We start from the raw sequence: 15,165 nt of genomic DNA, 5'->3' as shown, positions 1-15,165 counted from the left end.
TAGCGGTAGCACTGGTGAGAGAACAGCTATATAGGTTTACTATCTTTCAGCTGTGGCAAAGAGGCATCATTTTCATTAAAGCGATGACTTAAATTTTATTGATTTATAAGTTTCTGATCTCTCCAACATCATCACACAGATGTCCAGTCTTCTGATCAAATTATTTGAGAATTGTACTATCATTACCAGTAATGCTCAATAAGCAAATGACTCAGAGGCTACGTGTGGTTTTGAAAGTGTATTGCATACATAAAAATTAAAGAACAGAAGAATTCTAAGCTCAATGCACACTCACACACTCTATCTATCCTGACCTCCTTTGCTTCCTCCTCTTATTAGACAATAAAAGCTACAGAAAATGTTTTCAAATTTTCAAAGAGTGACTGTGTGAAGCTCCTGTGTGGTCAAATCAACATATTCAAGCTTGGCAGAGGGTGATATAGAGTGCATCGTGGAAATATGGCTGTATCAAACAATTAACAGTTGGCACAGAACTAGAAATCTATTCCTAAATGAAAAATCAGTTGTGAAGAAAGATAAGATCTATGTTTAGATCAAAAGTGAAAGAGTTTTATGAAAACACACGCTTAAATGGAGCAGTTCACTGAATGCTACTGAAAAATCTATGGGAGCAGACAGACTACCCTACAGTCATGTCCCTCAAATTGCACACAACGATAGTCTTCTTTTTTAAATATAGACACAATGGTAAAATAAAAACAGGTGCGCTACATGGAGTGTAAATGCGACGAGCAGCATTCCGAATTGTAACTGCAATCTCCCCACTCCTTCCGACAATGAAATACTGCAAGAACAATTTCCTCACTTGTGAACATTCAGTGAGCAGGATGAAATGATAGACCTGCTTCTGAAGTGTAAGCTATAGCCTAATGTTCACTCCAATGGACTAACAAATCACGAAGTGTGCTTGTGCCGCCATTAACCAGTTAAAACAAATGAAGTTTCAAAGAATAAAAATAAATTAAGTTTCACAAACAGAATTACATCCCAGTGTTTTATTTCTAAAATCTGATCACCCTAGGATCAAATTATGTGTGCTGTCCAGAGTACGCATCACCGTTATCTCTGAAGAAAAGAACACGGGAAAATATATCAACAAGAAGCAGACAAATATTCTGGGAACATGGACCATAGGTTGGGATTTCTGGTAGAATGCCACAAAGATATTTCCAAACAGAATAATAGTAATTCCACTTTCGAACACTTTCACTGACCTAACATCATATGGCCTACATTCAGCAAAGCTCGGATGTGGACATTATGGACTGACAAAGCACGATATATGTACAGACTTTTATTAAACTTTGATTTAATGAATAATTCTGTGAAGCTGTGAAATATCAGGTTAGTATGGTAAGGTCAAAACAAAAATATGATTAGAAAGAGGTAGTCACTCTCAGAAAACATGAAAATTTTCAGTCACTGTTGTATTAAAATACTGTACAAGCAGAATAAGTAGCTATGTCCGCTGTGCTATGAAATACCTTTAGCGCACTACTTCCTCCCGAGCGATTTCTTTCAGCTTCTTCCTGCCTTCTTTCTAATTCCTCTCTCTTTTGTTGTTGAAGTTTCAATTTTTTAGGATCTTTGATACCTCGATTTTCTTCTTCTTTCATTCTTCTTTCTGCTGCTTCAACTTGCTGTCTTCTTCTTGTTTCCTGCAAACAATACACGTACACACGTCATTAGTTGACCTACCTACTTATAGATAGGGATATAAATAAAGTGGCCTGTTCCTCTGTTGGTTAAAGATTCTGGACATGTCTTCCTGAGTATTTAAACCTATTTTTTTCTTAATTCTTGTATATGATCTTTTAACAATTATATAATCACTCCTCAACTGTTTTAAATTAATAAATAACTTAACAGTTAATCAGGAGGGAAGGAACTGGCCACTCTACCCCATTATCTCCTGGCTTAATTGCCTTATGAGTGATGTCTTATTGGTGTCACTTGCGAGGTTCAAACCTGTCTTCAGCCAGTTGATTAAACAACAACAACAACAGTTAATCAGCAAATTTTATTTCACATAAAAACATATTTTTAATATATAATTAAATATTTCAAAATATTTCATTTAAACACATGATTAACACTTTCCTTAGTGCATATTTTTTATAACCACGCCACAAAGTTATTAATTTTTATATAATTTAAACATATTATGTAAACCTGAGATACATGATGAAATCCCCTCTGTGTTTCCTTCAATGTAAAAATTTAAAATTAACAATGTGACTAAAATAATCATTTACTACCGAACAGAGTGGTAAAGAGTGTGTCATAAACCACCCAATTCGTATACTTTCCTTCCCAAAACATGAATTAACACTTGCCTACCACAAACAGGTCCATAGAAGCACACAGTAATGTTATAATTTGTATTATACTTTGATGTTTCAAATTTATTCAAGTGTTGCATTTTTTTTCTGCTCAGCAGTGTATTTTGCCAACCGTATGGTAAAACAGTAAAAGCCGATTAGCGTTCTAAAATAGTCCAGCATTTGGATGGAAACAAGCACACTGCTGCTGCTTCATGTATGAGTTTGCCACAAGTTCTAATTGGTGAATCATCATCTTCAAACGAATGGAAATCAAAGCGTTTCCAATGTTACTTAGAGTTGTGTAAATTATGTATTGCAGCCAATATTCTACTTAAGAAATTAAATGACAAAGGAGTTAATAGGTTCATAACTAAACACAATAACAATCTTCCTGATAAATCGACATCAAGAAAGAAAAGAACTATCTCCCATAATGCTATGAAGAAGCTTTATAAAAAAAAAATCAATCTGTGAATATAATTTTTTTAATTGGGTAAGTATTGCTGAAAAATAGGAAACGTTGTCAGTGTTTGAAATTGAAGAAAATGCTTGCAACATTCATTTTTACTAATGTGTAAAGAACTCTCTGTAACATATCATGACAACTAGCTAGGATCTTCAATGAAGCTATGCGTCTACTAAGGCTTACTGTTGATCCCTATAGACGGTGCTGCATAGGTCTGTATGAAAAAAGCAGCTAAAGGTCTTCTAATAAGTTTTCAAAAATTGATACACAGTATGTCACGAATGTGGTTCATGTTCTACACAGGTTATGTGAAAAAATCCGAATCCTGTTTCCCAATATAGATAGTTTCTTAAAGCTCTACCAAGAATTTATTAACATTCCGAAGTTCCTCTTTCTCCCCCACCCCATAGTAACACTGTGGGGTACATGGCTAAATCCTGTAACATACTATGCCAAGCATTCTCAAAGTTTTGCATCTGTTCACAGAAATTTTGCACAGTTAATTGAGATACCTCTACTGAAAAGCTATTGCTTAAAAAATGATGTGGCATTCATATCCACAAATATAAACTTTTGAGTGACTACCTCAGGAAGGTGCAGCCGTTGGTGAAAAGCTGAAGTCAGTACCAGGTTCAATAATTTAAAAAACAGTGGATATAAACAATGTGTAAAATTGCTCAAGTTTTGAAGGGTGCAACTGGAAATGAAATTGACAGTCTGTGATCTCCTGCTCTTTAAATATGATGTGATGTCGAAAGTACATTTTCACACTATAAATAAGTCCAATCATCATCCATTTAAATTTGAGAATTTGGAAATTACATTTGCTATACATTGAAACTTACAGCAACTAATGTTTTGCTGTTATTGGTGAATACTACAAGTTATCTTTCTTTTATAAATTTTTAAATTGGTTTATTTTAAGATGTTTTATCAACAGTGATGGTAGTGGTAGTCCTAGTAGATAATATATACACAATGTCCGAAATGAAATTTACCGATAAAGATACTAAATAATTTATTCCTTAGTTATGACACACAAAAACAAATTAGGAAAAAATACTAATCAACTCAATAAGTTTATGTCACCATCAGTAAATCTCAACGTGTCACCCTCTAGTAGCACGACACGCATCTAACCTGTATTCAATCTCTCTCCAGGCATTGGGTAACATCTACAGTGTTATAGATCTTACGTGTCGATTCTTTCATTTTAGTAGGTTATAAAACGCTTTAGGTTATTTAGCGTCTAAATGAGATGAAGATGATAATGCCAGTGAAATGAGTCCAGGGTCCAGCATCGAAAGTTACCCAGCATTTGCTAATATTGGGTTGAGGGAAAACCCCGGAAAAATCTCAATCAGGTAACTTGCCCCAACTGGGAATCGAACCCGGGCCACCTGGTTTCACGGCTAGACGCGCTAACCATTACTCCACAGGTGTGGATTGTTACTGTGTCGATAATCCTTTGATGTAACACTTGAAGGTTATCCACTCTGGTGTTGTAGACACGGTCTTTCACGAATCCCCAAAGAAAAAAAGTCCAATGGTGTAAGATCAGGAGATCGTGGGGGCCATGCAATAGGACCACCACGACCAATCCATCATCCCGGGAAATGATTGTGTAAAGTTTCAACGACTGGTCCCCAATAATGAGGGGGAGCTCCATCTTCTGGAAGGTGAACCTCTCTGGAATCTGAGGTAGCGCAAAATTTTCAAGCATATCAAGATATACCGCACCATTCACTGTGTTCTCTATGAAAAAAAAAAAAAAAAAGGTCCAATCACTTCTGAACTGGTTAATCCACACCAAACATTTAACTTTGGAGAGTTACGTTCATGTTCAAAAATAACACGAGGAAGAATTATGCAATGACATATATTCGCATCTCGAAACTCTGAGGTCACACTTTGAAACTTATTTTCTAAATAAGTATCACGAATTTTTATGGGTCCCTGATTCCTTTCAATGCAATATTGAAAATAAAAGACTTTGATTGAGTGAAAGGGAACAGTTAATGAACTCTCAAATGACTCAGACTTAAAATGAAATTCCAAGTGGAAGGTATGGTTAATTTCTGGACTTCGTCACAAGCGAAAAGAGAATATAGTGAACTGTACAATGGTGATTTACAGATTATAATTCAGTTTGCTTCTACATATCTGTGTGAGAAAGGGTTTTCATCACTAACTCTAATAAAAAAAAATATCAAAATTGGCTCGATATATATGTGATGATCTCCGACTTGAACTTACAAGCATACGTCCAAATATAGAACAAATCTGCAAGAATCAGCAGGCTCATTCATCTCATTAATGTCAGTACTAACATTTATTTATTTTTCTTAGTTAATAAGTTAAAGATTATCCAAACTCTAATAGGCTCGAATTATTAAAAAAAAAACGGAAATGAATTTTCTTCTATTAACATTAACTTAATTAGTTAACACTAATATAAAATTAAGTGAATTAAATTAATTTTAATTGATTGATTCTATTTTAATACAAGTATATTGGTGTTAAAATATGCTACAAAAATGATAAATTTGCTTTTGAAGGGAACAAGAGTAAGGTGGTCCACGGAACTGTTCTGATTTTAAAAAATGGTCACCACTTCAAAAAAATTTGAGAAAAGCTGTCATATCCAGCAGCATGATGAGTTTTGGCTCTAAAAGCACCTCTGATTACGTTTAATTTTTAATTAATTAATTAATTAATAATTGCTGTGAAATCTGAGAAACAGGTAGGCCTAAATGATCAAAATGTGATGAAGATTCTGCATTATGATTAAAATTTATGAAGAATCATCTGTGTCGCTATGAAAGATGTCCTACATTATTTTGATATATGCTGTCCTATGCAAACTGAAGTTGTAAGTAACTACTGCTGTTCAACAGATGCTGACGAACCAATGTCGAAATGGTGCCATCTGTCATACAAGGTACATTACCTTTTAACAATTTTAACACTTTTAAAGTTTTAATTTGTAAAATTAAATATCTGTATAATTTGGATTTATAATTGTATATTCATAAGCATAAGTCAGAATTTATTAAAACAGTTATATTACCGGTTGTTCTGTATGGTTGTGAAGCTTGGACCCTCACTTCGAGAGAGGAACAGAGATTAAGGGTATTTGAGAATAATGTTCTTAGGAAAATATTTGGGGCTAAGAGGGATGAAGTTACAGGAGAATGGAGAAAGCTACACAACACAGAACTGCACACATTGTATTCTTCACTGGATATAATTAGGAACATTAAATCCAGACATTTGAGAGGCCAGGGCATGTAGCACGTATGGGCGAATCCAGAAATGCATAAAGAGTGTTAGTTGGGAGGCAAGAGGGAAAAAGACCTTTTGGGAGGCCGAGATGTAGATGGGAGGATAATACTAAAATGGATTTGAGGGAGGTGGGATATGATTGTAGAGACTGGATTAATCTTGCTCACGATAGAGACCGATGGCGGGTTTGTGAGGGTGGCAATGAACCTCCGGGTTCCTTAAATGCCATTTGTAAGTAAGTATTCTCTCACAGTTTCCAAATTAAGCATAAGACGAAAATATTCCAATGTACAACATTACGAATGACTGATATAGGCCTAATGAAGTTCCATACGGCATTTTATCAGTCTAAAGACAAAATACAACAGGATAATTTTATTCTACAACATTGCAAGTGCAGTACAGTGAAGACTAGGCGTGTATAAAATTCAAAGAGAGAATTAACATTTAAATACAACATTCGTTGTTCGTCTACAGGTTCCCGAATTCCTGTATGTCGAAATTCCTTTCTTGTTGGTTTAGGTTTGAAAAGAGACAGAGTTCAGGGTATTTTAAATCATGTACCTTTATTTGATTGGAAGAATGCAACCCAGATACATTTCAAAGCTGCAGCCTATTGAAATTCAAATTTCAATGTTGTAAACAGTTTTTTTTATTTACAGAACTAAAACTATGCTATGATTCACGGCAAGGAGCATCATGCGAGTGAAATGAATGATACAAAATATGTGACCAACAGAGTTGCTACTGTTAAAGATATTATTCCGTTGGTAGCACTTCCTAAAAGAGTGGAAATCAATCCCAAGAAATTGACTGATGTTAATAATCTTCTCATGAAACATTATGGTCCAAAGTGGAAAGGATTGGACGGACTCAAATTGTATGTTAGTATCATACAAAATGGAAAAATTAAGTCTGAGACTGTTTATAATGATTGTGCTTGTGAAAGAGCTCCAGATAACATCTTGCTGAAAGTTTTAAGTTTTGTGTTTTCAAGAGTACATAACATTTAGTTTATTTGATAATATGATGGCAAAAAGTTAGATTCATTTTTGTTGAAATTTTGTCAATAAACCATGACACTAATTCATTTCTTTTATTTGTCCTTTGAATTTCAATCTTCACTATACAGTATTCTGAACCTTGAATTGGCCAGGTTCAATCGCAGCCCAGGTCAATGGATTTAAGTGTGCTTAAATGCGACAGGCTCATGACAGTAGATTTACTGGCATGTAAAAGAACTCCTGCGGGACAAAATTCCGACAAACCGGCGACACTGATATAACCAAAGCAGTTGAGAGCGTCGTTAAATAAATCATGATTTAAACATATGAGTCATTCCATGTCAAATCGCACAAAATTATACAAATTTTGACCTTCATATTTCTGATTGCGTTTATATTTTTTTTACCAACTCTATGGGTCTTATAAACCAACAAGTGTACTTTTATTTCCTCCTAAGTCCACATGTTTTTAAAATATTACATGTTAAAATTCGTTAAAAATATCGCACAATGCAACATTTAAAGCGTCATATTTCTGACGATATTGATGTTAAAATTTTTTTGAAAAATGCATTTAAAAGCTTAAAGTACTGTCTTTTATTAAATATTTACTAACTAATTTTAATATAATTATTTCAAATATTTTTTTATAATTCAATTTTTAAAACATATACATCAATGTGAAATAGCCCTATTAAAAATCTAAAAAAATGCCTCCTAGGTGCACTGAAGTATTCTTAATAATTCCAGAAAAAATCAGAATGGGATCTACAATAGTTTAATGGAAATTTAATTACTTATGACAGAATGTGTAGCGGTCGGCGCAGCAGCAGTGGACGGGAAGCGTTAAAGCGCGCTAAGAGGTTTATCGGCGCTGGATAATTGACTGAATGTTGCCACATTACACCCAGTACGGATCAAGTTACTCGAGGAAACACTGCTAATTTACTTAGTATGATATCTTCAAATAATTGTACATTATGCTTTTCAAATGTTTCTTTTCATTCACATTTTAAATTTTCATTCGCCTACCATCTTTCTTGAAAGAAAATTGTTTTACTAAATCTTCAGTTTTTGACAACGGAATGAAAGAATATAATGTACCAGTTATTGGTTTTAGATTATGGTATCTGGCCTGAAAATTTTCAGTGTGGTTTTTGTGCTTATTGAATGGACAAAATATAAATGACACGTTAGAAATGTTTTTTGTGACTAATCAAACAGTTTTTTTTTTGTGTTGTTATAGGATCTTGTATAGGCTAACTCTTGTGGCAAGTCTTTAAACAGTATCTCCAATGCCAACACATGGACCTTTACCATGCGACATTGCAAAGAAGTGTCATTCAGCACTAATTCCATAATCGTCTTCATGTAAGCAATTATTTTTTAATTTTTTTTTTTTTGTGAACTTGATCCATTGGAAAAGTAGATGATTTTTTTCATATCGTTGAATTCTTGCTTTAAGAAATTGATTGCTTCGGATTGAAAAAAGTGAAAGGGATCGGTGTCATGTTTCATGGTTTCTGAGATGACATTACTTTTGTAACGAATTTCTGTATCTCCTTTGAAATATACTACGAAAGGATTTATTTATTTATTTAAATATACAGAATAAAGAATACAATTACAAATAAGAGAAATAGAAATAAAATAATACAATCAATATAAAAAAAGGAGATGCAGTAGTATTAACAAAATTTGAGATCGAATGGGCAGTGCTCGTGTTCGGTCACAGTTCATATATAATATTAATAGGCCTATAAGAGAATATAAAATAAAATAAAGTAGGAAGTAAAATTAAAATTGTACTGTATTGTGGCTTGGCATATGTTCCAATGCACACCTTGTATTGAATCTTGTATTACAAATGAATAATTTTCAGAAAAGTCTGCAATAACTATGTAATTTTCAGGTTGTACTTTCTTTGCATTCCGTCAAAAATAAAATATGGCTGACTTTTGAATGGATGATGATGCATCTTCTACATGAAAAAACTTAACATGCTAGGGAGCCTTTTACTTTTGAAACTTTTCACGGGGGTATCGTTTTGTTGTATCTTTCTTTTCTCGATAGGGGATTCTATTGACATCAAACTCTTGTTTAATTCCTCAATATTACTGATTTCTAGTACTGCATCCATAGAACTGCTAGAAGAAATACTGGGATAATCACTTTCTCTGTCCGCACTTTCATTTGATTCATGTTTATTAATATCACAAGAACTACCGGCTTCACATATAATTTCACCTGACCTATGTGGAAATTGATTGATTTTTACGGAACAAATCACATATTTGCACACTCAAATACTCCTTTAAATTGAGCTTTATCAATAAGTCGCGACTTACGCGTCTTAGTGTACTTTTCTTTTTAAAAGCGTGATTAGGAAGGTAAATGGATTTAAACACTTGTTATATATTACGCGATCTTTACCATCACTCATGTTGTATAGAAGTCACGTCACTGCGCGAAATTCAAACCCAAACTGACTATTTTTCTCTCATGCCATCTGTTTACTGCCATAAAGTTTACTGCCTTACCCAGTCTTGCTATCATCAAACACTTGGCTATATTACAGTATAAACTGTGAAGGGCTTCCCACTGAGCTGACAATAATAAAATAATTTTAGATAAGATATTTACTGTTCCTTAAGGTATTAATCATTTGATGATTAGTATGGTGACATCAGATGCAACGGGAAATTTCCACGGGCAGCCTTCTAGCCTATGGCTGCAAGCAGTTCATTAGCTGGGCATCGCGAGTGCGTGCATGCCTCCGGAAAATAAATTGTTACAAATGTATGGGTGCCGATCCCACATTTATAAATGTAGTAGTTTACAGATAATACATCAGCGAACAAGTCTATATTTTTTCAGATTTTTAACGTGGCTATTTAATATAGTAATTTTGCTTTGAAAAAGAAATGATTAAAAAAATAGGCCGAATTTTTAATTTATTTGTGATAGGCCTAAAGTAATAAAAAGTGTTGTATTTCGTCTTTCAAATGCGCCAAACCGCAAATCTCAATTATATGTAGACACAAAGTTCCAAGCGAGTTTATGTAACAGTGCGCGCATAATTTGCGTAACTTCAAATATTCATAACTACACAAATAATTAATAATTGTGAAAATAAAAAAATACGGGTCTCCTTATTTGATGTCTGGAATTCATGAAAAAAAATTCGACCATTTCCGAGAAGGTCGTGTTTTATTGCTGTGCGATTTGACGTGGAATGACTCATTTTTACAGTTAAGTTTCAAAACCCCCTATCTCACCAATTTGGGACAAAACCCACTATGCATGCAACTTATATGCCTATGGAGCTCTTTTACTGACATATAGCTACAGTTTAGATTATTTTCCTGAAACTCATCTCGACACCTAATAGGCCTAATGTTCATAAACCATACATTCTGGAAATGACCTGAATTTTTTTCATGGAAATAAAGAAATTGCAATTACTATAAAATCATGTTTGGGGATTAATTATTGAGGGCTTTGAATCTAGACGACTCAAATATGCTTGTACAGATAGATGATTTTGACGGTCAATTTGTAACTTATCTCCTTGGCTTAATGGTTAAGATATCGGACATCTAAATAGATACGAGGATCCTCGGTTCGAAAAGAAACCATTTCCAAGTGACATCCGCCATGTTGCCTTTTCTTCCGTTACCAACAGAAGCAACTATATCATGCCAGTTTGAAATTAATGTAGGCCGTGGAAAAAATTCCTATACTTCATCTATCATTATTTGTTATCAGATTATTCGAATGAGAACAAGCTCTAAAAACCTTAAACCAAACCTAACCTCCGTCATATCGTTTCCTACCGAATTTAGTATTTAGAGGATTATTTCATATTAGCATTACTTTTGCAGAGTTGTTTCCTATGCTGGCGACGTTGTTTATATACAATTGTGTGCAAAAACGGCATAATTTTGTGTGTGTGTGTGTGTGTGTTCTAAAGAATACCTTACATACTTGTAGATATGTAAAAAAATGTAGAAACAGTGAAGAGAAGAAAAGAAAGAGAAAAGGTGAAAAGAGACAAGAAGAGAATAAGAAATACAACAATTTTAGTTAAATAAGCTTACTCATATTTCGGTAGTAGTGACTCCTCTATAACATCATACCATTCCATCGTATCTTATTACCAAAAAAAAAAAAATAGTACTATAAAACTACTGTCAACAACCTTAGCACTTCCTGATACATTACCATATCTGGAGTAACCAAATCCGTTGAAGAACTTTTGAAACAAGGAAAGCATAGTCCCATGACTTGTGCTATCAGCTCGACCTGCACCTACCTAAACCTAATGTAGCTACTATGACTGCTCCAACAGTCAACACCATAACGTATAAGAAATGAAAATATGTAACGTAACAATTACGTAAAACAGTACTTTTTTACTGTCACTATTCCTGATCTGATCAATGTAGCCAACCCTGTTGAAGCGAAAGAAGTAGACACGATTCTATACTCTTAGCTACGAAGAGAAATAAATATAGAAACTAAACAAATACTACATTAACAAATCAATAAAATAGAAAGATATCCATCAATATTATATTTCAACACATTTTAAGTCTAAGCTGCAACACTTCATGATATCCATCATTACAAATACATTAAAAATTAATTTTCATCATGTAACGAATTAGGTATTCTCTTGACTCTCCCATCATTCTGTTCGGACAGAGGTTGTCTGGTTCCTTTCTGCTGGAGAATGTTGTCGAGGGCTGCATTGCGTTCTGGTAAATCATTTTGTAGTATATATCTACAGTGTAATGTTACTTAATCTCATAAAGTTATTGTAGTGAATATGTATTAAATATTGCTAACGTTCTTAAAGTTGTTTGGCTATTGTCTTGGAATCAGGCCAGATATCCAAGGTTACGTCCACTACTGATCCCCTGAGTTTTCATACTTAATAAGTATTCAGTGGAATATGCTTTATGAACAGAAACTTTTCGTTCTACAACGGTATATTTCAATGTTACATTTGTTTGGATCAAATTTCTACACATGTAACGGACAGAACTAAAATTCTTTCAATAATTTATTGGCGAATATATTATGCAAATCTGGCTTTCAGGTGGTAGCTCCCTGTAAAGCAGGTTTGAATAATTTGAAGGAAACATTGTTCCGGTGCCGGGTATCGATTCCGGGACCCTTCGCTTAGCGCACGAATGCTCTTCCGACTGAGCTACCCCAGGAACTATACACGACATCGTCACAATTTTTCCCTTATATCCACACAACTCAAATGGGCTGACAAGACGTCAGAACCCAACTTGAGTGCACACAAATACACAAAGTTGGGTTCTGACGTCTTGTCAGCCCATTTGAGTTGTGTGGATATAAGGGAAAAATTGTGACGGTGTCGTGTATAGTTCCTGGGGTAGCTCAGTCGGGAGAGCATTCGTGCGCTATGCGAAGGGTTCCGGGATCGATACCTGGCATCGGAACAATTTTTCCTTCAAATTATTCATTTATTAACATAGTACACTGCTCTTTTAAATTGAATATATAATTGTAATAATAATAATAACAACAACAACAACAATGCTTTCCTTAGTTCAGCAAGGCAGGCCTTTTTTGGGTGTGCGCTGCAGCCAGACAGTCGCCGCGACTGGAGAAAGAGATGAGGTCAACTTTCCTCGACCCGTGAGAGCCGAATTTCCTGCCAAAGTTCGTCATGGTTTTATACCAGAGGATTGGTTTCAGTTTTTCTATAAGAAAACTGGCGTTACAGGTAATGAGTTGTTTGTATAGGGCTGAGTTAAGAAAGTTAACTCTGGACGTGTAGTTAAATGTCATGTTTTTTAGGACCCTATATGTTCGGAGTGGGGCTTACGACCTACCTATGCAGCAAGGAGATCTACGTGATGGAGCACGAGTTCTACTCAGGCATTTCACTGCTCATCATGGCTGTTGTCGCCGTGAAGAAACTGGGACCCAAGTTGGCTGCCTATTTGGACAAGGAAGTGGATGTGAGTATCATTTGAGAAAGGGAATATGAAAAGCCATCACCAAGTGCCAGTAAGTGAATTCAAGGGATAGTGGGCGGAAAAAAAGCTAAGAAATATAAGAAAATGTGTCTTGGGGTTACAAGAACAATTTGAGGCCCCTCTTCCATGTTGAAGTTATTAGGCCAAATTAAGACCACAGTTACATTCACTAAAGAGGTAACAGACCACAATTTAAAAACCTTTGAGCATTGTGTAATTTGTCTTTGCTAGACTTGGTTATATACTTCTGAAACAGAATCGAAACTCGTGACTCTAAAAGCATATCTGTTCCTTGTTAAAGAAACTGGGATGAGTGAAAACCCCTAAATATTCGTAATAATTGCAATTGATATTCCTGATTATGTATTCTGGCCATGAAGCACGCAACACCTATTGTATTTAAGTTTGAGGAGTGCAAATATTTCTTTGGGAAATACTTCTTTGCTTCTATAAATTGGCACTGTTGTTGTTGTTTTCTAATGCCAGGCGTTTGACAATAAAGTCATTTGACCTCTTGCACTCCAATATTTTTCAAAGATATTATCATGACCAGCCAATGAAGCACAGATTTTGAGGATATATTGACACTAGAATCATTTCTACACCATACTACTAAGATCTCTTAATAGATATTGCAGTAGACCTATGAAATTTTTACATGAAATTCAGTCTCTCTCGAATTCAGTGTGTTCAGAGAGTTTGTGAGAAGAGAAATGAAATTTACATATGAAGCCCTTAAAAAGAAAGTTCAATTTATACCGATCAAGTTGGAATGTAAGCAAACGCCTATTGGACTGATTCACACATACAGTAGGCGGCAGGAAATACAAGAGTAATCTCATTTTGAAGCAAGTCAGTAGACAGAATTGTGAGCTCCTCTTGACACCTAGTGAATGATGTAAGTTTTGATCACTTTAAACTTTTATAGGAGTAGCGATTCATAAGTAGCCTATCTGAATTGGAAGGTGCACAATTTCAGTTTAATCCTTTATTAGTCTGAGGTGACTTGACTTATATCAAGGTTGAACTCTAACATCAACTCCAATTAAAAGGCCCACTGCAACTAATAGTAATTCTTCAGAAAGCTACATCAAAGAAGGCACAATTTTCTTTTGCTTCACTGGCTTCTATGAGATTTATATAATTTTAAACACGTGATTTAGTTTGCAGCTGCAAATAGCTTACTTTCAATATAAAATCGTTTGATATTTACCTGTATATTCTAATGCACTGTTTTACCCCCCCCCCCCAACCACTTGTTACAGGTATAGCACTAGAGAGGTCCAGAACGCAATACTAGGGAAACTGACCATTTCCTTGGTAATTGATCCTGGACCTCTCGCATGTTAGGTGGTAATTAGTAACAAATGGGATTGGGCTGCAACAGTGCATTAGATTATATAGATAAGTAACAAACGATTTTTATGTTGTGACTGCAAACTAGAACACGTGTCTACCAGTACACACACCTCACAGAAGCCAGTGAAGGAGAAGAAAATTGTGAAGAATACCGCAACAATTAAGGAAGTATTTTAACTTGTGTATGTGTGTGGCAGGCAGTGGAGAATGCGTGGAAGGAGGGACGTCTGAACGAGATTGCGTCATATTCTGATGCCGTGGAGGGAGAGCGGAAGGAGCAGTGGCGTGCCGAGGGGCAGAAGGATCTGATGGCCGCCAAGAAGGAGAATGTGGCACTGCAACTGGAAGCTGCTTACCGCGAGCGACTTATGACTGCATTTCGGGAAGTGAAGCGGCGGCTGGACTACCAGGTGGAACGGCAGAATATCGATCGACGAATTGCACACAAGCACATGGTGTCTTGGGTGGTGCAGAGCGTGCTGCGCTCCATCACGCCCCAGCAGGAGAAGGAGTCGCTGACCAAGTGCATCACCGACCTGCGAGCTCTTGCCAAGGCGTGAGCAGGCAGTGGACTGTAGTCTAAGTATGCTTTTATGTCAACTTTATGTGGATGAGTTATGTGGATTGTGTTACATCATTTGTAGAGCGATTTTCTCAATAAAGAGGTGATGTTATGTTAGACCTAA

At 35.4% G+C, this 15,165-nt stretch overlaps 1 protein-coding gene and 1 long non-coding RNA gene across 2 annotated transcripts; one reads left to right on the top strand and one right to left on the bottom strand.

Moving 5' to 3' along the window:
• Positions 1-1,550: 1,550 nt before the first annotated feature.
• On the bottom strand, positions 1,551-11,589 carry LOC138698709 (uncharacterized). Its single transcript, XR_011331929.1, has 2 exons — positions 11,416-11,589; positions 1,551-1,679 (listed from the first exon to the last, which is right to left on the bottom strand). It is a non-coding gene; the product is annotated as an uncharacterized lncRNA (long non-coding RNA).
• Positions 11,590-11,707: 118 nt separating this feature from the next.
• Positions 11,708-15,165, top strand: ATPsynB (ATP synthase subunit b, mitochondrial). Its single transcript, XM_069824901.1, has 4 exons — positions 11,708-11,863; positions 12,688-12,864; positions 12,939-13,102; positions 14,677-15,165. Exons 1-4 carry the CDS (start codon positions 11,836-11,838, stop codon positions 15,037-15,039), a joined length of 732 nt encoding a protein of 243 aa, XP_069681002.1. The 5' UTR covers positions 11,708-11,835; the 3' UTR covers positions 15,040-15,165.

The sequence above is a fragment of the Periplaneta americana genome, chromosome 4 (assembly GCF_040183065.1).
Source record: "Periplaneta americana isolate PAMFEO1 chromosome 4, P.americana_PAMFEO1_priV1, whole genome shotgun sequence".
Taxonomy (NCBI): Eukaryota; Metazoa; Arthropoda; class Insecta; order Blattodea; family Blattidae; genus Periplaneta; species Periplaneta americana.
This window is presented reverse-complemented; position numbering and strand designations above follow the sequence as displayed.

Coding starts and splice junctions, on each gene's coding strand:
- ATPsynB (XM_069824901.1), top strand. CDS start 11,836: ATGTTGTCGAGGGCTGCATTGCGTTCTG. Junction 12,865..12,938: donor TAAGAAAACTGGCGTTACAG/GTAATGAGTTGT, acceptor CATGTTTTTTAG/GACCCTATATGTTCGGAGTG. Junction 13,103..14,676: donor ATTTGGACAAGGAAGTGGAT/GTGAGTATCATT, acceptor TGTGTGTGGCAG/GCAGTGGAGAATGCGTGGAA.